This window comes from Rhyacophila brunnea, unplaced genomic scaffold (genome assembly GCF_057557595.1).
Source record: "Rhyacophila brunnea isolate RB1 unplaced genomic scaffold, BYU_Rbru_1.0 scaffold_1, whole genome shotgun sequence".
NCBI lineage: Eukaryota > Metazoa > Arthropoda > Insecta > Trichoptera > Rhyacophilidae > Rhyacophila > Rhyacophila brunnea.
In genome coordinates, this window is record NW_028232751.1 from 29,077,048 (window position 1) to 29,103,862 (window position 26,815).

Here is a 26,815-nt window from a genome sequence, read left to right on the forward strand (position 1 = left end):
TAACACAATGAAATTTAATTAAGACCTAAATACTTTTGACAATCTACATAGTACGAATAATATAATGGTACTTAATTAGATTAATACTTCGAGTCGATTTACTCACAATTTTAGAGGTTGTGATTGAGAAAACTCGAATACAATCAGAAAAGGACAATCTCAAATATCGAGAAATTAATTCTCTAAAATTTTGAGAACTGTCTCTAGGCAACTGGAATTAAAAAGAAATTGAATGGAATTCCTTAGGTTTTTTTTTGAGCGAAATAGCTAAAAAAAAAGGTTACAACGTTCAATTTGAACGGAATTTCTTAAAAAAATCACAAAGGTAATTTCATAATAATAATGGTTTCTCAAGAAATCAAAAAATCAATCTTGAATTTTTGAGAAAACAAATATTGTTGATGTCAAGAATTCTAAAATCTCGAGAAATCACAAGCTCTACTCACAATGTGTTTCAGCTGGGTGTTTCGGCTCTGGTTCTGCTAGCCTAAAAATTATAAAATGAATGTGAAATGAAGGTATAAAGATGGATAAACTATTGAAATCCAAAATAAATTTTCATTGATTGCTGTGAGGTGACATCAAACTTTTTATACTACAGTGAGTTTTCGACTTACAGCGGGGTTCTGTTCTGCCACCTAGGTCATAAGTTGAAATGGTCGTAAGTTGAAATTCATTTTAACAGGCAAGCGTTTGGTGAATGAGGCTGTGTGTACCTTCAAAAATCTATCTGTGCCTATCTAAGTCCAAATTTTCAAATTGTATCATTGATTTAGCTAAAAGCTGCAACCGTGTCTTTTAGCACAATTTTTGGACAGTTCTCCTAGTTCATCCAGTTCTTTTAGTGTTATCACATTTTAAAAGCTGTCTTTTTCAACACAATATTTCTTTATTTCTGAAATGAAACAGACTTGAAAAAGGCATTGTGTTACCCGTACCTTTTTATTCCAACGATAATAATATAGCAGTAAAGTAGACTTATCGATTCCCTTGGAGGCTCATTGGTTTTTAGAATAGTAAATCAAAAATGGCTTCAGTACCTATATGTGTTACGCCGAATGTGCGAAATTGAATATTACATGAAATGGGCAAAATTTTGCTTAAATCATGAAAAATGCAAGCCCATTGCCTTATTCATGAATTAGACAAAATATCTGAAGAGTGCGTGAATTCGGCAGTAATTTTTCTGCCTAGTTCATGTATTGGATAAATTAGATAGTAGCGCTACGGTGGTATTTTTTGCAACTAAACTAAATGTATCAAATGCTCATGCATTGGTCAAAATGTACATATTATCTATGGTCAAAATAGATGATCGCGCTCCGGTGGTCTAATCAAACTAAACAAATGTGTCAAATGTCATCCTACAATGACGTTCATTTTTATTTACTATGCGCAAAAAAAAATCTAGAACTATAATATGATAACGGAAGAATTTTATTGAAAAGTATTTTCGCGATTTGATTCGTGCTTGGGTATCAAACGTGCAATGGTCGATTGAATGTTTGTGATAGTTTGTTGACACTTGATAGCTAACCTCAAAATTGACATTCAGTTGAATAGTTTAATTCAGAATTACAAAACCTAACCTAACCTAATAATAATAATATTATATTATGTTCAATTATAACTAATAAAACCATCCGTATTAAATTTACTTTTTCTTCTGTCATGTTGACAGTTCAAGAATTCCATACCTTGGCGAATTCATGTACTCAGCAGAAAATTTACCTAATTCATGAATAAGGCAACAGTCTTGACTATTACATGAATTAGCCAAAATTTTGCGCATTTCATGTAATAGTTAATTTCGCACATTCGGTGTAACATATGTATATTATAATTATATATCTCTCTCACATAAATCTTCTTAGACGAGTATGATATGTATTACAAACGAACCTATGGTGTGAATTGAGTTGCAGCTGATTTAATCATTCGCTTTAGTACCTCTATTATCATCCGTTTACATTACATATAAAGGCTCCATTTTTACAAATCAATAATTTCTATGAAGGCGGAGACTTCCTTTGAGGGCAATATCTTTGATTGCTGTTAGTTAAAAGTTTTATTGTAATATTCTGGTAGCCAAATAAACCGAATCATTGCTGTTTACAATATTTTTAGCAGAATATTCTGGTAATACCTTGGACGGCCGGAGTGATGAGGTGGTTCAGGTGGAGCACGATGGCTTCGACTTCCTTCTCCGTCGAAAGATGATAATGCTTCCAAAGGATCGGCATACAGAGAGTTTGGATCTATTCATTTAAAACAAATAAACATTGATATAATTTTCAATTAAAAATTTTGTGGGAAGAAGTAATATATAATCAAAGTTCAACGACAATTATTTAAGAGGTACATGAACAAAAACATATTTTAAAAGTTTTTCGTATGATATAATCGATATAATCTGAGAAATGTTGAATCAAACTACCTGGTAAACGATCGGCAGGAGTGGCATAAATTATTTCAATTTGGTTATTGTTCTTCGAAACCTTGGTTTTTTCTTTTTTCTGTGCATTGCGGTATTCCTAAACAAACAAAAAAATATTAATTGAACTACCATTTAAAAGACAGAACTTCATTATGATAGTTTGAAACATCCCACCAAATGGAAATAGAAGATATCGACCCTTAATCGGCAGAACAACGTAAGCGACAATTCATAAATTTTAGAGGAGAAGGTTTTTTTTAAATTATTTCCGTAATTAGTTCCAAAAATGAATTCTGTTAATGTGGTTAATAATAATTGGTTACTGCCTATACGGAAATTATAAAACAATTGCAATAGTGCTTTTAGTTTTCGAGATAGTGGCGGTAACGCTGTTTTGCTTATGTCTATGACACGATATTTTTTCCAGGCATGTCGCTTACGCTATTTGGCGTAGTCGTTTTTATTTATAAATTTCATGCTAATTATCATCACAGGGCATTACTAATTAAGTATTAAAATAAATAACATAAGCACCCATTTATTTTACGAAAGGGGACGTTGTTAAATAAATTAAAAATACTTTGACTTTTTAAATTAATATTTTTGCTTGTAGATACTTAATCACATATAGGTAAAATAAAAATAAATGATTGGTATTTTTAAGGTTTCGCTTATATTATTAATATTATCAGGTATTGCTATTTTTCAAAATGAAATAGGTATGTATCTACTCGTACATAATTAAATATGGGGACCTACTAGTTATGATAAAATAAAATTGTAATCAACTATTCAGTTTTACAAAAAAATTATTGTCCCACATTTTTTAAGCAGTAATCGCTGTATTATCCTCATTCACATCTTCCTGATCGGATTCCGGTAATCTATATCGGAAGATAATATATATATAATAGTATCTTCCACTGATAATCCATGTGGCAGTTTCATAAACTCATCCGTCATCGCTGAGGGATATTACATTTAACACAGAGACTTTTAAGATCGTTATACTGGATCTCCGATATTGGTGATTTAGCACTATACAGCAAGGGTGGCTGCGCTTAAAGCATCACAGCACTTGATCGGGATCTGACGACATTTTCTAGGTCTAACAGTTTAGTCCTACTGTCACCAGAGTAGGTACAATATTTGGTATTATCAAACTTAGGGTAGGTTTATATAAAAGTGTTAGTACTTATTGCAACAATTATAATCAACGTATTGTAATTGTTACAATAAGTGCTAATTCTATAATACAAACCTACCCTAAGTTTGATAATATTTATCACTTTATCACTTTAGCGGTCGATAAATACAGAATAGACCCATTGGTAATAGAAAATGTATTTCTATCAATTCAATGAAAGTTGAATTTTTCATAAAATAAGATAGCATACCCAGTGTTGCCCGGTTCTTATTCTGACCAATCACAGTATAATAATTCCTTGATTTTTTCCCGCTTTGTCAGTCCTGTCCAAAGATTTGTGCATGATTGCTGAGATCTCATTACTGCCACGTTTACCATCAGTTTCACCCCATAAAAAGCAGTATCCATTATTTGTTCCACTTTCGTAGATACTTTCGTTATAGTATGCGTATTTCGACTAGGGAGTGTTTAGCACCTTCTCGAGGTCAAAACTTGCGCACAAAACGTCATTGTGATTTTTACTTTTGGCCAGAACATTAAAGAACATCTCCTTGCATTTATCCTTTACGGTAAGGGGACATTTGTAAGTATCCGTTTCAATTAGCCGAAGTCTCTCGTCACCAGACATATTTGTTACTTTCTCGCAAAAAGAACACTATTATCTTTTTTGGTAGATGAAAACCCAAGTTGAACTTACTGTCTATTAAATACGTTTCTGAAAACATTCCGAATCACGACATTAGTGGATTCATTCAAAGAATCCAAATTTTCAGTATAAATTTTATACTTATACATTTTTAACATTTCAAAAATCTACAGGAAGATACTATTCTTCGTAGATTATTCCGACAGTAGTGAGATGGAACGGCGGGTAATTATTGATTAATAAACTCTCTTACCAGGTTTATTTTATCTCAGCCAGTTTTACTGGACGGCGCGAGCTTTGCTCCCAAATCGGTTTTCGCACAACTCACTACCAGACGGACCACCGAATAAACCGTACCGTAGCTTACACTATCAAATAACGTCGGTTACGTTGTTTTGCTCTACTTTATAATGCGATACAAGTTAAAACGCTAAAAGGCACAGACCCTAAAAAAATGTCACGCGATTGAGATCGGGCTCTAATATTTTTGTCACTTATGCGCTAGGTGATATTGAACAGTTCTCCATTTAAAACGCAATTTACCAAAAAGTGTCGCTTACGTTGTTCTGCCGATTAAGGGTCGATATGAAGAAGATAATGAACAAATAAAAAAAAAAAAAAAATTCAATGATAAACTTACAATTAATTGTAAGTTTATCTTTGACTTTAAAAAAAAATCTTTTTAATGTTTTCAGATAAGTACATATTTATTAATTAATACAGTTGAAATTGTAAATTATCAAAAAAATGTCTCAAATTGCAAGCTTCGTATTTTTCCACTAGGTGCCTCTGGGTTAAAAATATAAATTAATTCATATTAATCTAATAATAATATATAAATAAGTCGGGTTAGTTACACCATTTATAACTCAAGACCGGCTGGACCGATTTTTATGATCTTTGATTTGTTGGATTTGTCTCCGCCCTGAATAGCAGAATAACTATTAAAACATCGGATGAATCACGGAAAAAATAAATTATGAAGAAAATTCATTTTCTCATACATTTTGTATCGAACGGCTTTTGACTGATATCAATGAATTTAAACGATGGAGCTCGCGCATACGGAAACAAAAGAAAATCACAAAAAATTTAAATCCGTATACAACGCCATCTCTGATACATGACAGAAACAATAAACAAGAAACAAAAAAACAAAAGAAAGTATGAACATGGCGTTTTTGACAGTTGATTCAGTTCAGCCTCAGATAATACCAAAAGACTTTGTTGTAGACAAATAGCGATTTTGATCGTGATTTTCAAACGATAAGTTGCCTTCTAAAATTTTCACTTTGTGAGGTTATCAAAATTGTGAATGTGTGCGTATCGATAATAATTACTTCATTATGTAATTTTGAATTGTGTGATTAATTTTTTAGTGTTATTTACAATGCCGCGAGCCAGAAGATCTAATCTATCTATCTATATAAAACAAAGTCGGGTTAATTACACCATTTATTTTATAACTCAAAAACGGCTGGACCGATTTTTATGATCTTTATTTTTTTGGATTTTTCTCTGCCCTGAATAGCAGAATAACTATTAAAACATCGGAAAATTTCACGGAAAAAGAAATTATGAAGAACGTTCATTTTCTTATTCATTTCGTATGGAACGGCTTTTTTGATGATGTCTATTGATGATATAGAACTGATTGACTGATTTCGGTGAATTTTTTTTTGTTCATCTCGGCCTTGAGAAGCTTCCTCGCGCATTGGAAAAGTAAGAAAATCACAAAAAATCCGTATACACCGCCATCTCTGATACATGAGTACCTATTGCAATTCAGTACATCAAATACATCTGCAAATATGTCACCAAAGGCAGCGATATTGTGGTTTTTGGCGTTCAAACTCTCAATACCAACGATGAAATCACGCACTATCAAGTTTGTCAATATGTGAGCTGCAATGAAGCAATTTGGCGTATTTTCTCATTCCTCATTCATAAACGTCATCCCACTGCTGTACATTTGGCGGTGCATCTGGAGAATGGTCAACGAGTTTATTTTAATGCATCGAATGTTGCTCAACGTGCTGTAACACCTCCAGAGACAACATTGACCAGTTTCTTTTCAATTTGTCAAAGCGATCCGTTTGCACGAACGTTGCTCTACTCTGAGATGCCACGTTATTACACTTGGAACGCTTCATCGAAGAAATTTCAACGTCGGAAGCAAGGCGATGCGGTTCCTGATCATCCGGATGTGCATTCTAATGATGCTCTTGGTCGCATTTACACAGTTCATCCGAAGAATGACGAATGCTTCTACTTGCGGTTGTTCATGGTAAATGTTCGTGGGCCGACATAATTTGAATCACTTCGAACTGTCAATGGTGTAGTGTGTCCAACATGTTGTGCTGCATGTCAACAGCTCAATTTGCTTGAAAACGATATTCATTGGGACATGAAAATCGCTGTAGCAATTGTTTCTGCATCTCAAAGTCAGATACGCACATTATTTGCTATTATTATTTCGACATGCTTCCCATCAAATCCACCTGAACTGTGGAACAAGTACAAGGATGACATGTCAGAAGACATTTTACATCGAATTCGTGTCAGTTCAGAGAATCCCGATCTCGAAGTGAATGAGGAGATACATAACCAGGCTTTGCTTTTGATCGAAGACATGTATTATCTCATGTGCGGCAGTTTGTTAGTCAACTTAGGAATTCCAACGCCACATCGTGAAATGAATGGAACGTGAACGTGAATATGATCAAGATGCATTGAACCTATCGGTTCGATCGAATGTACCAATGTTGAACCCCCAACAGAAGGAAGTGTACGATATGTTAATGAAGGCAATTGATGATGGAAATGGTGGTTTATTTTTCCTCGATGCGCCTGGTGGAACTGGGAAGACATTTCTCATGTCATTGATTTTGGCCACTGTTCGTGCGAGATCCGAAATTTCTGTAGCAGATGCTTCTTTTGGGATAGCGGCCACGTTGTTAGAAGGATGCCGAACGGCTCATTCAGCATTGAAATTGCCGTTAAACCTTCAAACGACTGAAACACCGACAAGCAGTATTGCGAAACACTCAGCAATGGCCAAAGTTTTGGTAGCAAGTAAAATCATCACCTGGGATGAATGCATAATGGCGCACAAATGCGCATTGGCAACACTCAATCGAACTATAAAAGATCTGCGCAATTACTCAAGATGTTTTGGTGGCGCAATGATTCTACTATCTGGCAATTTCCGCCAAACACTACCAGTCATTCCAAGATCGACCGCTGCCGATGAAATGAACGCTTGCCTCAAATCATAGACTCTGTGGCGCTATGTGAAGAAACTTCAGCTGACGACGAACATGCGATTTGCATTGCTAAACGATCCATCTGCCGAAGATTTCTCTAAGCAATTGCTGACTATCGGTAACTGCCGTGTTCCTGTCGAGGAATCGAACGAATTGATTTCGTTTCCGCAGAATTTTTTAAATTTCGTCTCAGCGAAGGACAACCTCATCAACAAAGTGTTCCCGAACGTCATTGCTAACCACAAAAATCTCAATTGGTTGAGTGAACGAGCAATTTTTGCGGTAAAGAACAAAGATGTGGATCACTTAAACTTCACAATTCAAAATCAAATCGTTGGTCCAATGCATTCCTTCAAGTCTATCGACTGTGTAATAAACGAAGACGAAGCAACTAACTATCCAACTGAATTTTTAAACTTATTGGATCTGCCTGGCTTGCCACCGCACAATTTACAACTGAAGATTGACTTGGTAGTTATCATGCTTCGAAATCTGAACCAACCAAAACTATTTAATCTATTTCATTTTGATTTGATATTTGCACATTTATTGAACTTAATTCATTTTGAGTATTTTAATTCAGCTAATAAGTTAACACAAGATTATTGATTCTGAGGCGGTACGAAATTCGCCGGGTCAGCTAGTAATAAAATAAAATATAAAAATAATTTAAGAAATACATATTAGTAATAAATAAAAATTAGCCTAGAGATAGTCGTCTAAATTTATATACGTTAATTTTGTCACTCATGACACCCAGCAGAGTGGCGTAACGGAAGCCTGCTGGGCTCATAACCCAGAGGCCCGTGGATTGAAATCACGTTCTGCTAGTTATTTTGAATTTTTTTTCTTCACCTTTCTAGACTATTAAAAGTCTAATATGTACTGAAAGAAACCATAGGTCTCAATTAAATTATTTCTTTTGTCAGCTTTGAAACATTTAATACATTCATGAAACCACTAAATTACGCATCAAACTGAAAATCTACCAAAAAAAGAATAATGTAATAATTATTATGGCGTTTGAAAAATACTTGAATAATTTCACAACACTTCGGTGATTGGAAGAGAGCGTTCGACCACTCGGCTGGTAACATTCTGCGTTACATTTGAAATTTGTGCACAGAATTTTATTTTCATAGTCGTGGCGGGCGGTAAAACATATACATGTTAATAAATTGTTGGACTTCAACATAATAACATGATGTGATTGGCTTGAAGGATATTGGGATTGAAGAATATGGCTGGAATAATTGTATAGTAACAACAAAAGCGGTTTCTTATTCGCATAGGATAACTTACGAATAATAGGTATTGATTACTAAACTATAATATACCTAATTTAATACAACTCCTACAGTGTAAATATCTAAAATATTAATATCTCACAATGTATAAATGCCGAAGAATGCAGTGTCCTAGGCCCCGGCAAAAATGTCATTTTTGATTAGCGCATGGTGAAACAGAAAATGTAATGTAATGTAAATTATTACCTCTCAAAGAGAATAAAAAAAATATATTGTTTGCCTTCTTACTCCAATGCATAAACATGGCATTTGTGTTAAAAACAATGCAATATACTTGCCTAACCAGGGTTTTTAGTAACACTGCAATAAAAATGTGTACTTAATTAAGACCTTTTTTATGATTTATTTATTTGAAAATAGGGTGACCAACAATTATTATACTAACAGTTAATATTGTTTTATTTTCATAATCCTAAAGATATGTAGGTACATCATTCTTAAGTAGGTACCTACCTACAGAAAAATACTTTTTATGTTAATTAAATATGCAGTTAATTTAATGTAATTAAAAAGTGTGTTAACAGAAAAATTAATAGGCAGGAATACCTGATCAATATTTTTAATTGCATACTAAAAACACGAAATAATTGAGATGTAATTTCTGTGTTTTACGGAGATAAAAAATAACATCGCAAGTTATTGCAATCCCCAAATGCTCTATGGTCTACGAAAGTGTCTACATGTCAAGTCCTGATTTAGCTTCTCAATTTTTCTTAATCCTAAATAATATTATACTCTTCATAGGTCACGTAATATGTCGATAAAATGATGGATACGAAATATCCTGGTCCTGTGTTGATAACTGTCATATTGACAGGTTGTCTTTAGTCAAAAGCATCAGAGAAAAGTAGTTTGATATTTCATATCAAACGATTTCTGATTGTCAGAAGTGGTCAGATTGTTACGGAAACGTCAAATCTCAAACCACATTCTGTTTACTTACTGGGCATACGTCACTCGTCAAAAAAGTTTACTGGACTTGTCAAATATACTGATATATAACTAAATACTCCCTTAATTATTATAAATTTTGAAAGTATGGTCGTACATATTGATTAAAATTTATATTCGTACTTAATTATGTTTTACGAATTTATTTCAATGCCTATACCTATCAAAAGTAATAAGATAACTTACTTTTTTTTGTAACCTTCTTGCAATTCTCTCATCAGAATTTTGCGAAGTCTCTGCAGTGTCAAGAAGTCGAGCCATTTCCTAAAATACAGGCAGAATAATTGAAATACATCTACAGTAGTAATCACTTATAACAAACCTGGCTAAAACGAACTTTTGGTTGTAACGAAACAATTTGAAAAGGCCGGATCACAATTAAGTTCCACAAGAATTATATGATTTTGTTGATTTATAGCGAACCCGATTAATGTGAACTTTGAAATATAACAAACTGTTTTTGCATGTCAAATTTCAAAAGTTTCCCGATTATAACGAAATTTTATGTAAATCGCACGGGTGTTAATTACATTCAAAATTTTGTTGATTATTCAGACCAGTGGCGGCCGGTGCTCTTCAGAATTGTATTTTCTGGTAGTGCGCAATGGTGTACCTTCTATAAAGAGAAGACACCTACCTAGTTTAGTGTAAAATGGCTGAAACGTCTAACTTCTTCAAAAGGTAAATTAAATTTGCTTGGTTTATTTAATCTATTTCTCAAAAAAGTATTAGATTAGAAAAAACACTTAACATGAATTAAAATTCATGTTAAAAAACTACTCGCGATTTCATTCATAAAATTGCGAAGAATCAATATTGTATTTAGTGTTTACTTATATTATATGAGATTGCTGTTTCTGATAATAGAGGGCTAATGAACATCTAGAGTGATTTAAAATCAATGAACAATCTAAAATGTCTAGCTTTATGGCTTTCTGCTTCATGTAATTAGTCAGCCAAATATGAAACTGAAGTAAATCGGATGAGGTCATGGTAAATCACTTTGTTAAAAGTGCAAAGCAGTATTTTTATTTTTCAATCTATCTCATTTTTATTAAATTATGTGAAATTATAGAATGAACTAGCATAATATTATATTGTAAATCAACCTTCATTCAAACTCAGTTAACTTCTAATGTATTTATATGTTATTAAAAGCATGTATTTGAGTGGTTTAGAAAAAAATGTGGCAGTTTCTATTTTCGTAAAATGTTGGTTATTCAAAATGTTTCATATCTTTCTTATAGGTACAATTTCTGAAAAAAAGTATTTATAAATATTCTTTATATAAGTACTAATAATATCTGTATGTTAGAGGATGAACCACGGAAGTCCAGTTTTTACCGTTTCTGAGTTAAATATGCAGAAAATTTTCTTTTATTCCATTACACAAATGAATGAAACACTGAAGTCCATAAGTAGTAAATTAACCGATATAGCTAATTAATAAATCACTGAAGTCCAATTCACTTTAGTGCATAAACAACGGGTGTCCTTTTTACGATATTTATGCTCTAAGAAAAATGTTAATAAACCATTATAATAATTCCATAAACACGGAAGTCCAACAAACGTTAGGTAGGTATGTATTATCTATACTATAATTTTCGTTTTTCTTTGTAAAATTCCACGCGCGCAGTCGGATTTCGACAAAATTTGGACCGTAGACGGGGGCTGACGAGCTGGGGTCTCAAATTTCAGATTTAACCCGTTGCACCCCGGGGACAGTTTTACAGTTTTTGCGGAAAAAAAGTCGCCGCGTACAAGGTCTTGAAACGCGGAAGTTAAAGCTGCAATCCCCATTTTTTATTGAAAATGTCGCTAGAATGTGTACATTTAAAAAATATTGGCGTTTATTTCAGCTTGATTGGAGGTCAGAGGAAGTTAGACTAGAAAAATTAATAACCGCCAGGTTGGCGCGGGCGACGTGTTACGCGTAGATCGGAATGCCTCACTCACAGACAATAATTGTATGTAGTGGCATCAGAGCCAGAGTGCGTGGTCGGAGTCTCGAATTTCAGTTTTAACCCGTTGCACCCCGGGGACGCATCAGAGCCGGAGTGCGTGGTCGGGGTCTTGAATTTCATTTTTAACCCGTTGCACCCCGGGGACAGTTTTATAACAATAAAAAGAATTTATACTACTTTTTTAGATATTTAAATGCAATAAATGTACAAAAAAATAAAAATCTAAAATATTATATTTTTTTTAAAATTCAATCTCTTGCACTCTACGTAACTCCCGGGCAGCGCCGGGTGATACAGCTAGTTATACATAAATAAGTATTACAAAATGTTTGATTTATTCTTCAAAGAATATAACCACATAAATGAACCCAAAATTGTGGCTCTATCACCATATAGCTATTCAAAATGGATTTTAATTAAATAAAATAAAAAATTAATTCGGGTTTGATTTGCCAAGCAATGATACCTGTGATGCCTGCGATAGCCCTAAGATGAGTCTTAAAGATGTCAATACATATTTCTTTTGAAGAAAAAGAAATTCAAAGACACCTTTTGGAAGACCGCATACAGGAAGCAGCTGCAATTAAATAAGATTGATAAAACCCTTGCAAGTCGGAGATTCTATTAGACCAAGAGATTCGAGGCAAAACACCGTGTCCGGTTAAGATCTGAAAACTATGAAACAATGGATATCTCCAGAATTTCAAGAATTTTATGATAGAATTCCACATAATTCCTCATCAGCTAATGTCCCGGAATAATTCTCATTGCGTTGATTTTTTCTAGAGCAATAATAAATTTCAAATAATCTTGTACTTATGTAAATTAAAAAATATATAATTCCTTTTCATATTTAGACTTACTGAAATATTTTGTGTATTTATAATAAAATAATTATTAATAATATGATGTACAGGAAATAAAAATAATTTATACCTTGATGGACTTCCGTGTATTATCTATAGGTGAAGTATTGCTTAATGGTACTTCTACATTATGTGTTAGAACATAAAACACGGAAGTCCATTAATTTATTAATTCTAAATAATTTGGTATTTCTATCTATACTATGGTAAAAAATAAATTTAATTATGAATAATACCGTTTACAGACCCTAATTACTATAGTTCTTTAAAAAGTTATAGAGTTTCAAACATTTAACCTACACTAAAATCACTCTCCTGAACAAAAGTCCAAACGTGACTTCCGTGGTTCATCCTCTAACGTATTGATATAGACACCTACAATGAACAAAGCTGTAACTCACTTTTGTTCATTTTTCAAGATAACAAAATGAATGTTTAAAAAGTTCTCATATCGAAATGCAAAGGAAATAACTGGTAATATGGTTAAAAGACGTAGTTAGTGCTGGTAATTAAGTATATTAATGTTTTGTCTAATTTTTGACAAAGTTGAATGCAAGATTGATTATTTTCCATGAACATGTGTGAAAAGGACATGGCGAAAAATATTTGAAGCTTTTTCCTATTCAGATTCTGATGATGGATCGTTCTCTTCAGTAATTCCAGTGTATTTAAGAGTATTATAATATTCATGGTATATCTCAGGAACGACTTTAAATGTACAGAGGGTTTTCAAGTCATTGTATTTTGCATTTGTAATAGCCAAACTGCCGTTGTATGCGAAAGGTATTATAATATCAGTGGGCATTGTTGCTCGATCGATTGATTCTGAATGAGTATTTATTTTTGTTGACCGTGTCATTCTGTTACCTGAAATCTTTGATTTAGCGGAATTGCTAAGATGATATAAACCAATTTATCGGAAAGAAAATCATACTGTAATTGTAATTCTTCCGGCGGGTTATCAACTGTTCTTTTAACATGTTTTATTTTGGACCACTTTACTTTCTCCCTGTTCGTATCATATAGTAAATTACGTTTGGTTGGCAAAAGGTGCTTAAAATTATATATATTGCTTTGGTTCATTTCAATCACACAATATAGTTTTCCGTTTGTTTTTGCACATCTGACTAGAGTAACCCATTGTTGCTGCACATATATAATTTGATTTCTTTTTCTCTTTTCAATAAGGGCATGCATTGAATCCCCTTTGTTTCGTGTAAGGCCAACCTCCAAAAAATTGTGGGTAATATTAACTTTTAAAACCCTCACAGCATACGAGTAAATACAGAAAACTATTGTCCGGCAACTTCATCTTGGCTATGTGGCAAATCTGTGAACTACAATCCCTCCAGTACAGCTAATCGAACTTCCGGTTTCAAATTAGGAACGCCCCCAAATTATTCATTGCATTTTTGACACTTCGTATTGGACGCATCTATCAATTTACGTAATTTGAAGCTTTTTATATTGAAAAGATGTCTAAAACAATACGAAATGATGTTCGAATTATTATCAGTAAACTTTTGATTTATTGCGAAGAAGAAAAAGAGTCGTATTTAAAAGGCGAGCCTATACAATACTTTCAACAAGCCCATTTTACGGGTTCCTGTCATGTCAGGTATGTCAAAATTTAGTGTTGTAATACTAGAAATATTTCCCCAAATACTGGAAATTATGTTTGTATATTATAAAGTTATGTGTATCGTAATCTATTTTATTAATATTTTTAGACGTATAATAATTAAGTATAAATTATCATTAGTTAGTTAATGAAATGTCCTAGTATTTTTAAACCGATAAGTAGGTAGGTACATATTGTTTTAAAATTTATGTAAGGTGGATATAATTTAATTTATAGAAAATTATTTTTACAGTATGTGTTTCTACAACAATTTTACTAAAAATACGATATAAAGACGTCATTTGTAAATTATAAGACATGTGATTGGGTCATCAATATAATATTGAATATGTTATATCTTTCACTTCTACTTTTTTAGTCATAATTTGTGTTCTAGTTATTTAATTAATAAATACCTGCAGCAATATTATCAGTTAATGTGGGTTCAATGATACATTTCCTTCCAAATTCAATAATTACGCTGTATTAATTAACCTAATATAATAGTAATAATTAAGAGGTGAAATTATTTGAAAAAAAAATTCTATTGATATTTATTGAACAATAATTAGACTTATAAATTAATGTACTTATAAACTTACTGAGAATAGAATTGATATAAACTTAAAACCTAATTTCGCAGGATATGTTTTCTCAAAAAATGACAACACTGTGAAATATTCTATTCGCGACAAGGGCGACTTCCTGTTGTCGCCTAAATAATGTTGTCGTACAGTACTCAATTTTTTTTCTGGCCACTGCAATTATCAGAATAAAATACAAACGATACACCAATGACTTACGAACAATTACAACCTTTTTCGAGTTCATATCTCTGCAACTGGTATACATAGAGATACAACGTTAATACAGGCATAAAGAGTATTTTTTTCTTAGTATGCGTGATGTCATAACTCAAAACAGCAAAAATTGAGTGACTGCTTTGTTCGTTGGGGGTGTCGATATATGACATTTTATAATACATTTTTTTAGAAATTATAAATATAAAAGAGATATAAAACATTTTTATTAACTCGCTAACATTGTTATAAAACAGGAACTGGCGTTTTTGTTTCTAGAGCCCTAATTTAGTGCGACAATCTAAACTGTGTAAAAAATGCTACACAAAACGCCACTACAGAACATAGGACCACCGTTTTTTTAAAATTATACAATGACTACAATAATCCTCTGCAAACTGAAAATCGTATTTGGATCGGAATCGCTTTGCGCACATGAAAGGAGTATAATGTTCATAATACTGCTACATGTTCTACTTTGCGAAATGAGTGGTATACATAATATGAATAACAACGAAAAGTTGAGCGATGTCTTAAAAATTCAGGCAATGCGTTGCACTTGCATGTTATTACAGGAGCCGCCACTGATTCAGTCCACCTTCACCGATTATAGAGTATAGTTTTATTTAGTGGTATTTCATGTTGGAAGGAATTAACAACCAAATTATAATTATTATTATATTTTGTAATTTATAGAGCTTTACCACATTTTTATAATAAACTAGGATTGGTATCATCTCACAATAATTTATTGATAAGTGACCAATTAAAAGCGGCATAAGGATGTTTAGTTAAACTTCCAAAATCCATTTACCAAAACTAGTAAATCGCGTCTTACGGCTGGTTAGATGTGGTGTAATGATTTGTTAAAATTATTGGCGGAACACTTAAAATGGGTGATTTTATTATATGAGAAAGACACGAAACGAAAAAATAAAATAATAGATAAATATGAAAGCAAGACAGGATTTTTTTGAATTTTGCATTTTTTTGATAATTTCCCATAAAATTGTTTTCGTTTTTGAAAAAAAAATACTAGATACCTACTTTTCGGAAAGAGCAAACATTTATTTTGCTTGATTGACATTATTGTTATCTAGACTGCTCTAGCCTTTGAATATTGGCTTGTCTATGATTCATGCAAATTAAATCTAATATATTATGTGGTCTGAAGTTATTATCTTCGACAAGGTGGAGAGGGCAGCTTTATAATTAATCAAGCTAGATCATTAATTAAATTACAAACACGACTTATAGACGGTGCTAGGTGGTTATGCAAATTTAATAAAACCACTGATTTTGAGCACAATACACGACAATAATTGCAATTGCTTACCTCAAATTTAATTTTACATTTTTCAGTAGGTAATCATTACTAATTATCCGTCAACAGGAGTAAATCACAAAATAATCATTTAAACATCCACACTCTATTCTACTTAAACCCTAAATGAATTTTATGAAAGAACATATCTAAAAATACTATGACAATCTGAACCCAACAGCTATCTAGCAGTGGTGAAGGGTGGAGATCTGACATAAATCGTGTACAATGAACTTTGTCAGTCATACTTATTTGTTTTCATTGGACTAATTGAGGTGTAGAAGATTAAACGTGTACAAGTGACATAATATAATTAAAAAATGAATATGATCATTTTCACATTACCCCATGCCATCTATACGCTTTATACGTGGAACAAGATTCAAACATGTAACTTCTTTATATGAAAAGATATAACCATTTTATTTCCAACATTGGTGTATGTACATCCCATGGACATGGTGTATAAAATGTCATAATTAATAATTATTTTCATAGAAATTCTATATGATTTGAATATTTGGCTTGACTTGTCCTCCATCAAACGCTAAAAACATTATTAAACATAGACGTAAATATTTTATCATGATCTACAAAATGTTGAAAAAGTTATGTACAATTTGATATTATGCAACATTGAAGTCGATTTACTTGACTTGGTCACCGGTGAACTTGTATTAGCTCATCCTCCGCACCTCAATTGGCATAGCTAAGGAACTTATCTATCAATTTCTTCATCTAGCATCAGCGATTTTTATTAAATTACCACTAAGTCCTTTAACATTGCGATCAACTGGTTTCTCAATATTAACCTAGATAAAAAACGGTGACTCATGTAAGGTATTGATTGTTTTTTTTATATAAATAGCGAAGACAGCGTGATAACAGTCACTCTCACTTCTCACTAGACCATGGTCACTCACTTGTTCCCAGTCTTTCGGTTATATTAATCATCTCGGAACATAGTCAGTCAGTTCAATAATATAGTCAATCTTATCAGTACATCTGTACACGCGATTATAACATTACTCTGTCATCTTTATGTATTTATTTATTCTTGTATCAATAAATAACCTCTCTCCTCGGGTCATTCGAGTAACTACGACTTTATCTCTACATACCCTCATCATTCCTTCAAATATAAACAACAGTCGAACTTGGATATTATGAGGAAGATGGGACCAACTGAATTTGCTCGTTATATCAGAGAATAGGTATTTTTAAATGAGCGGTCACATACACAAAAAGTCGCAATTCAAACAAAAATACACAATTAGAATTTTTGCCCGAAACAAGCATGGCATTCATAAACTACAAAAGAAGTTGTTTATTGTCATGAACGCTGGTAGGTACCTACTGACATCACCTTGGCTTTTTTACATGAAGTTTCAATCATATGCGTGGATACTTTTTCAATGTTGTCGGCGAAAACACCTAATAGGTACTTAGACACTTAACTAGTGTTATAAACGTAATCCGATCCCGGCGGCATCGGTCTACAGTCGGATTTTATTGCTTAGAGTCGAAAATGTTTTTAAGCGATTGACACATTAACAGTTTTACAAAACTTTTGATGATATTTTTGCTCGGAATATCCGATAAGTAGCTCGTTATAAAAGTGAATAAATGTATGGAGAAAATCATAAACTAAAATGTCAACGAATGTTTTTACATCCGAGATCTCGCTATGTCCGTGATTGTAATAACTGAGTTCGACTGTATATTATTAACTAAACTATTCAAGAGATTCCACATTTCCTTGGCGGTTTCATAATTTATAAAATGTAGTGTATATTGTAAGTATATTAAAATTCATGTTTCGAATTGGAGCTATTCATACTTATTTCGGGCTCTGAATCCATTACCGGAACATTCTGTGCCAAACTGAGTTTGTTTCTCACCAATACTTTACAATGAAGATTATGACAAGACACTTTTAAAGCCCTTGTAAACATACAAACCGGAATCCTGAACATGAACTGGAAATGAGACAGCACTAGACGTTTTTGAATGAAATCTCTCTGCCATATTTATGGGTCAATCGATGACAGCAACGATTGGGGACAAGATACAATGCTGAGCTCTGCAGTGAACAGGGAGACTGCACTAGTTAGGTCTATCTACTTACGTAATAGCCTAATAAAATATAGTTTAATATTTTTACAAAACCTCTGAAATCTATCTAAATGGTTAAGGTCGATGCTAATTAACCCTTTCAAAGCGTTACGAATCCCGGCTTAATACAACAGTCCACGTTGTGATTTCAAGCATCAATAAATCGTAATTAATGTCAGTCAAACATACACAAAGAGAGTCATAAAAAATTGGTGTCAAGTTCAAAAATGATTATGACTGAACCTAATATTTTATGTGACTCTAAAAATAAGCTTCATAGAAAAAATGCCAGCTTACCCTAGTGCCGCCATGACACATGCTAATCGTCGCTGGACAAGTGCGCCGATGACAGATGATAAACACTCCAGTATTCTATCTACCCAAACCACTTAATAAATTTCAACAAACATATAATTTACACCCCACTTTTAAATATTATTAGTTTGTTTTGATAATAATTAATCATGACACTATACCTACACTAAACCTAAACAGAACACATAAAATCAACACCAATGTTCTACGTAATAATATTTTTTTAGCACTTCAAAATTTCAATAATTATTAAGCTTTTCATAATATTGTCTAAAACACATACACATAACGGCACATTGCACTTGGAACAGATATATCTTGAATACTTCCGAAACTTATGCATTTGTGATTTCGGCGACGGTTCTCGTCTTTTAATGTCTTCTGTATAATAGGTAATTATTTGTTTCGATTATGATTCTGTCCATTATATTTGTATTCAAAAAATTTATCTCTTTAGAGCTATCTGATAAATTTGTGTGCGGGCTGACTCCAGAAAACAAATCATCAAATTCGTGAACAACCGGTATGAAAGGCCCAGCAGTCCACGAATACAGATCATCAACATTACTATTTACATTTGAATTAGAGGCTGCGGCAGTAAAACTTTCTGATGGGGCACTGGAAGTATCTGAATCATCGTAGTACTCATTTTCACTCAACTTGTAATCTGAATCAGGATCATGAATTGCTTCTCTCATTTCATCGCACAAATTAGCAGGGATATCCATTTTAAAATAATCACAAAAAATCGAACACACAAAATATGCTATCACACAATGTTTTTAATTTTTCCGATACAGAAATTTTTTATTGTGTGAAAATGTTTATTCACTTAATTCACTTTTCTTTATGAATGACTGATAACTAGGGTAAATAAACAATTTTTTCCCATTTTACTTAATAGTATTTAAAAATGTTAATCAACGATAAACAAAGAGAAATATTAAATCGCGGACTCGTATATTTAAATTACACCTTGTTCAAATTATTTTCCAAAACTATTTATTCGTGGATAATATATTATCAATTCCTTCTGTAAAAATGTTTTGTAAATTCAATTTGATGAATATACGAGGGTGGTGATACACCCCTGTTACAGGCGGGCTTCTCCCGGTGTAAAATAATCATTTAGTAGCTCAAGTCGAAACGTAACCCTGACCTCTAGAAACGGCTTCATAAAACATCTAATCTGATTCCTTGCTCAACCACGTAAGTATTTTTTTTAATTTAAAAAGTATAAATGATGATGGATGAAAGCGATAATTTTAAGACTAAATATAAGTATTTAAATATAATAAATTTTGCCGCGCTTGTCGGCAACGTCCAAATTTCGACGCGCCTGCGCCAGGGTCAGGCTCGTGATTCGCCGAATCAAAGATCACGCGATAAAATTTGGCCAATCACGAGAGTCCTTTTTGCTGGAATGGCGTGGGTACGCGAAGTTTGAAAAAGAAAAAAAGTAATTAGTAAGCGTCCTCTTTCCGAGAGGATAGGACCTGCGAAACTTATTGTTAAAACAAAATATGTAAACGTTTAAAGAAAATGTAAAATATAAGAAGACCACGTTACGAGCACGAAAGACCGTGTTTTATTTACACTCCAACCGTTTGAATTTTCTTTTTTTTGTGAATCCGGGGTTCGATGAACACCCGAGCTAGCCGCTGGAACCCCGGGGATCTCAATGGCGCCTTGGCAACGTGAAGCTCGAAGAATCGCATGGATTCTTCCGAACCCGCGAAATAAAATTTACGCCCGCGAACGCTAAATAAAAGTTTATGATCCAGGAGCCGGAACAACCAAGAAATGGTTAACTAAAAAGTGGACTCTGACGTGACCCTTATCAAAGAAGAAGTGCTGTCTCCAACATCAAACCGGGAGAGCCCTCCTCTGGTGTTCGAAGACAGTCCACATACGGAGCTGACCGCGCCTAGCGTCGTGCTGGAGACCGTAGCACCAGCGCGTCTCAAGTACGGCGAATGGCTGCACAAATCCCACCTATGGAGACCAGACACATCATCGACGGTATCCAGCGAGGAGGGCTCGTAGAGGCCACGGCCCACTCGCGACGAAAAACGGCGAGCAAAATGCCGATTTTCCTAGGGTATCACTAACATGTTGTGTACTCTATTCGACCACGGGATATTCGGTGAGGAGAGAAAAAGGAAACGGGAGGCCAGGGAGCCTCAAAAGAGGGCTGAGAAGGCGCGCAAGCAGAGAGGAATCAAAGAAGCTGTGCGGGCGCAGGCTCGACCACGAGGAGATGAAGCAGGACCAGTCGCCAACCCTCGAGTCAAGGGTGAACGCCGAGTTCCTGTTGGAAGTGAAATGTGTAGATTATACGAATAAAACATCCGGAAATTCTTCTAATTACGGATACAAAGTTAATTAAGGACCCACTTTCTGAGCCTTGTAAACTTAAGTTCATTAGTAAGAAAAATGTACATTCTAGTTTTAAAAATAACGCTTCGCAAAGTGACGCCAATTCTTTCCGTTCAAATAAAGTAAATATGAATGAATTCGAAAACGTTAACATTGAAAATCGCAAACAATTTTATAAACGGGAAAGAGGATATTCTACAGTAGCGCGAAACCTGTTTCAAAGTTACGCCGTGTTAATAATTTGAATCCAAAGAGAAACGAAGAAAATAGTATACGACCGTCACTATTATTTCTTTACAAATTACCAATCGTAAATTTAACACAGCGAAAACGGAACGGGAATAATACGGCATCACTCGACGAAGTGTATATATATAGTTGTTATGTTAAATTTTAATAATAAGTTAAAATTAGGTATAAGAGGATGAAAGTAGAGATTGTATGCTTGTGAAAAAAAAAAAATGAGTCAATAAGCCGTAAATTTCTCAACGGGGTTTCAATAATGAAAAAAAAAAATAATAATAATAATAAAACGTGAGAGGCACCGCAAATCGGCGCGGCGCGCTTTGGAATAGGATGTCGGGCGCGTAAAACGAAACAACAATTTTTTTTTAAATAAAACGGGTTTCACTAAAAATAAAGTTAATTACACAGTTTTAAGTGTACTGATTCAGAAATAAATATAATGAGAGGGTGGAATATTTCAATTTTTAATATCAATGTGATTTATACAGTCAATACAATGTTGCAAAATAATTATGGGTATTAGGGTAAAATATTAAAAGTGATAGTAAGTACCATAAGTACAATGGGAAGATTTTATATAAAATTAGTAGCTATTTAATGTATGGGGTAGGAGTAATTAATAAAGTAAATTCAAATAAATTTGAAGTACAGGAAGTCTAATGAACGAATAAATTACTAAAGAAAGAAAAAGAATAAATACAGATGAAGACAATTTGGAAGCATAAAGAGAGCCACCTCTCGAAGTAAGCGCATCAGAAGGCAGCGTAGCTGAAAAATTCATGATACCAAAGCTTGATTGGTGTGGAGAGTGCGCACTCTCCTTTCTCGTCGCAGGTTCATGAGAAGTCTAGGGACGTGACGCCTGAAAGATATCGTGAAACAACAAGAGGTACCTCCGAAGTGTAACCATCTACAAAGAAAAGAAAGAAGAAGAAATGGAAATGGATGCTTATTGTGAAAAACCATCCTACTTAGTACCTGTGAGAAAGCCGTGCCGCCGTCAACGAGCCTGGCCGTTGTACCGCTATACGATGCCTTGCCCGCAGTAATAGGAACAGATGGAGACACAGTACCTGTCCATCTATGAGGTGATACTCCAGAGACCAGCAGATCAGTGGAAAACTTTCCACAGAAAGATATCCGCTGCTCGAAACGAGCCTGGCTCAATAGTAACGCCACTACCACGCCCTGGTTGCAAAGGCAGACGACGCCAAACGAGGTACGCTCCTATTGCACCAGAAGAAGAAAAACGTAACACGAAACTATAATTCCGAACGAGGGCCAAACGTCTACAAATGTAGCCTCTCGGAATACAAAAAAACTGGACAGCCCAAGAGTCGAAGACTGCAGCTCCACGACCCCTCCGCTGACTAGTATAAAAGAACGAGAAGAATAACAAAAACATTACGAAAACAAAATAAACGCACGACATTACAGGAGAAAAATAAAATAATAATAAATTATGACAAATGATAAGAAAGGAAAATAAATCAAACTCTGACTTATTCAGGAGCATTGCTTTGAGCAGGAAAGTAGTAATTAAAATAAATATAGAAACAATACGTAAAGTTAGTTGTTTTTTTTTTTTTTGTTAGAATAGTTAGATTGTAGTTGAATTTTTTTTATATAAACTGTTATCATGCCATGTATTTAACGGATGAACAAGGAATTGGATGGGTGGCCGATGAGATCAGGGCATACCTTTCGACTTTAATCCAGATGGGGCGAATGATACACCCCTGTTACAGGCGGGCTTCTCCCGGTGTAAAATAATCATTTAGTAGCTCAAGTCGAAACGTAACCCTGACCTCTAGAAACGGCTTCATAAAACATCTAATCTGATTCCTTGCTCAACCACGTAAGTATTTTTTTTAATTTAAAAAGTATAAATGATGATGGATGAAAGCGATAATTTTAAGACTAAATATAAGTATTTAAATATAATAAATTTTGCCGCGCTTGTCGGCAACGACCAAATTTCGACGCGCCTGCGCCAGGGTCAGGCTCGTGATTCGCCGAATCAAAGATCACGCGATAAAATTTGGCCAATCACGAGAGTCCTTTTTGCTGGAATGGCGTGGGTACGCGAAGTTTGAAAAAGAAAAAAAGTAATTAGTAAGCGTCCTCTTTCCGAGAGGATAGGACCTGCGAAACTTATTGTTAAAACAAAATATGTAAACGTTTAAAGAAAATGTTAAATTTAAGAAGACCACGTTACGAGCACGAAAGACCGTGTTTTATTTACACTCCAATCGTTTATAACTTCTTTTTTTTGTGAATCCGGGGTTCGATGGACTCCTGAGCTAGCCGCTGGAACCCCGGGGATCTCAGTGGGTCAATAATTCCTTAGAAAAAAGCATTAAAACAGTTTTTATTTTTGTATTTTTTTTTTTATTTCTCAACATAATCTCCTTGGAGCTCAATACACTTGGTTAGACGTTTCTCAATTTTTTTTAAACCGTCAGAAAAATAAGTTTTCGGAAGGTCCTCAAAATAAGCATTTGTCCGATCGATGACTTCTTCATTTGAAAAAAAACGTTGACCACTTAGCCATTTTTTTAAGTTTGGGAAAAGGAAAAAGTCACTGGGGGGGGGCTAAATCTGGCGAATACGGTGGGTGGTCGACCAATTCGAACTTCAATTCTTCAATTTTAGCCATTGATCGTAAACATGTGTGAACACGGGCATTGTCCTGATGAAAGAGGATTTTTTTCCTGTTTAAATGAGGCCGTTTTTCTTCAATTTTGTTTTTTAGCTGGTCCAATAAAGATGCATAATAATCCCCTGTTATTGTTTTTCCTTTTTCCAAATAGTCAACGAAAATAATTCCACGTGCATCCCAAAATACAGTAGCCATAGCCTTACCAGCTGATTTTACGGTTTTCGCCTTCTTTGGACATCATTCATTTCGCCTTTCGCAATCCACTGCTTTGACTGTTCTTTCGTCTCGGCAGTATAGTGGTGTATCCATGTTTCATCTACAGTCACAAAGCGACGAAAAAATTCATCCGGATTGCGTTGCATGAACGACAACAGGGCTTTAGAGGCCACCACCCTATTGCGTTTATTGTCGACTGTGAGCAAACGCGGCACCCATCTTGCAGAAATTTTTTTCATGCCCAATTTGTCATGTAAAATAGAAATGACGCTACCTTTTGAGATCCCTGTAACCTCAATTATCTCACTCAACTTTAATCTTCGGTCACTTAACACCATATCGTGGATTTTATTGATCATTTCTGGTGTAGTCACCTCTACAGGACGTCCTGAGCGTGGTTCATCCTTTGTTGATGTACGACCACGTTTAAATTCATTTAACCAGTTATAAATAGTTGCAAGTGAAGGAGCAGATGTGCCGTGAACTAAATCCAACTCATTTTTTATTTCCTTTGCTGTTAACCCTTTTATATTAAAATGTTTAATAACAGCTCTAAACTCAATTTTCTCCATTTTTGTAAACAAGCAAATTTATTTTTTAAATGTACGAGAAACACACAACAACCCGACCAATCTGATTGAAACTTCGCAGCATACTGAATCGGTAGTGCCGCTGCATGAAAACAAACCGCTTACAGTACTAGTCGCGCCACCTGTCGGCTTTTCTAAGGACTTATTGACCCACCCTCGTAACTTTCGAATATTCTATTTAACAGTTTACGCACAAATTAGTTTTTCAATCACTAAAAAACAATATAATATATTATATCGCGAACTCGTATGGTTACAAACGCGTCAGTAAAATGTCTTCAGCGCACATGCACTGAGTAGCGATCCAACCAATATACGCGGAAAATTAGAAGTGACCTGATGAGTGATATTTTTTTAGCCAAGACACGCTCCCGAAAAATATTTATTTAAATTAGATAGAGCAAAAGATTATACTATACATCGACAGATGTCAGGAGAATGATGATTTCTGAATACATTAAATCAATATTCAAATTTTTCACACCTGGCCGAAAGCAGTACTAGGAAAACAAAAATCGAAATGACTTTAGTCAGCTGACGCGCGGGTCATCCGCTGACTAAAGTCTGGCTGGCATCATAGGCTGACTAAAGTCAGTTGCCACGTAAGAAGGGTTAAGACCCTTCATAAGTGTTATGGTCTTTCAAAGATGATGAGAAATAATAACAAACAAAAACCACATGAAATTGAACACATAGACACATGAAGACATTTATTTACGTACAGACAATGTAGGCCCAGACATATTATAATGCCTATACTTACTTGTGGATTATTTCTTCTTCTTTTGACCACCAGTATCTATTCTGTGTACATAAAAAATAATTTTAAAATTAATTTTTGTACTGTAAAGTTGTTGCTACCCAGAATCATCATATATATTAACCTTTTCCACTCGAAATTTTTTTTATAGGTACATACCACCCACTCGAGACTTTTTCCCGCACAAAGCATAATTTCAATATAAAACATTTAATTGGTGAAAAAAATGTAAAAAAAATTTTTTTTTTTTTATTCTGTAAAATAAATTTATAATGAATATACTGTACTTATTTTTAGTTTATTTATAATTCTTCATTGTGTGGTATTTCACAAAGCAATCTCCAATAATATGTAATCCTGGCTTATCACAGAATCGTAATGAAATAGCGGTATGTAGAGAACTGGCTATAAAGTGTAAATCGTCCATTATGACTGTAAATATGATACAAATGAATTGCCTTCAAATACACTTGTAATATAAGCGGCTGTCTCATAAATTTCCTAAATTAGTTTCGGGCTCATAACAACTCATTCCCAGTGCGTTACACATTATCAAAAGATTTCTCAAAAAATAATAAATCGATACGTAATAATTTTCATTTGACTCATTAGAGTATTTCACATTATATAGGTTCCGAATCGGCATAATATACTAGTAAGTATTGTCATCAAAAACAGTATTCAAATATAAAACTGTAAACTATACGAGACGCCCCTGCGCAAGCGAGAACCAATAAAAAATATAAACACACTTCAAAATCATGCGTGACAAACACTTCACTCTAGTCTGGGAACGTTCAATAAATAAAATTTATGTGACAAAAAAACATTGCTTGCAAGCGACGACCTACGAATAAAAAAAGAGAAGATTCCGATAAAAATACTATGTTGAAATTAGGCACGCAGTATTCTTTTGCCGACTTCTTTCTCAGATAAATGTAATAACATAACCTATTATTATTCATTCTAACTTGATTGAAATCGCATTATAAAAATTTCTGAAAATATTACAAAAAATGACTTTATAGGCGGTGCCGCCGCTACGGCGACACTCGAGTAATACGGGAAACTTCTAATGCCGCCGATATGGCGGCACTCGAGTGTTAAGGGTTAAACGTGTAAGCAATCTAAGGGATATTTATCAATATGTTTCATTATTTACATATTGAAACCATTCGAAATTCAAGGTATTATTCTGAT

General features: G+C 33.9%; 1 protein-coding gene across 6 annotated transcripts in view; it reads right to left on the bottom strand.

The window, feature by feature from the left end:
• LOC147079662 (uncharacterized) overlaps window positions 1-26,815 on the bottom strand; it is a 44,053-nt gene that overhangs the window by 6,519 nt on the left and 10,719 nt on the right. For 2 of the 6 annotated variants that reach the window (XR_015070053.1, XR_015070052.1), the window contains exons 5-9: window positions 25,619-25,659; window positions 9,941-10,018; window positions 2,438-2,534; window positions 2,147-2,258; window positions 447-487 (exon numbers count right to left, since the gene is read on the bottom strand). Coding sequence is in view for 3 of the 6 variants with exons in the window: in XM_085942966.1 (XP_085799092.1) it covers window positions 204-211; window positions 447-487; window positions 2,147-2,258; window positions 2,438-2,534; window positions 9,941-10,018 (336 nt within the window). In the remaining 3 variants the exon portion in view is untranslated. Of the gene's footprint in view, window positions 1-106; window positions 212-446; window positions 488-2,146; window positions 2,259-2,437; window positions 2,535-9,940; window positions 10,019-25,618; window positions 25,660-26,815 lie in introns of those variants that run through there. The other 4 variants (XM_085942974.1, XM_085942957.1, XR_015070054.1 and 1 more) reach the window with 3 other exon arrangements.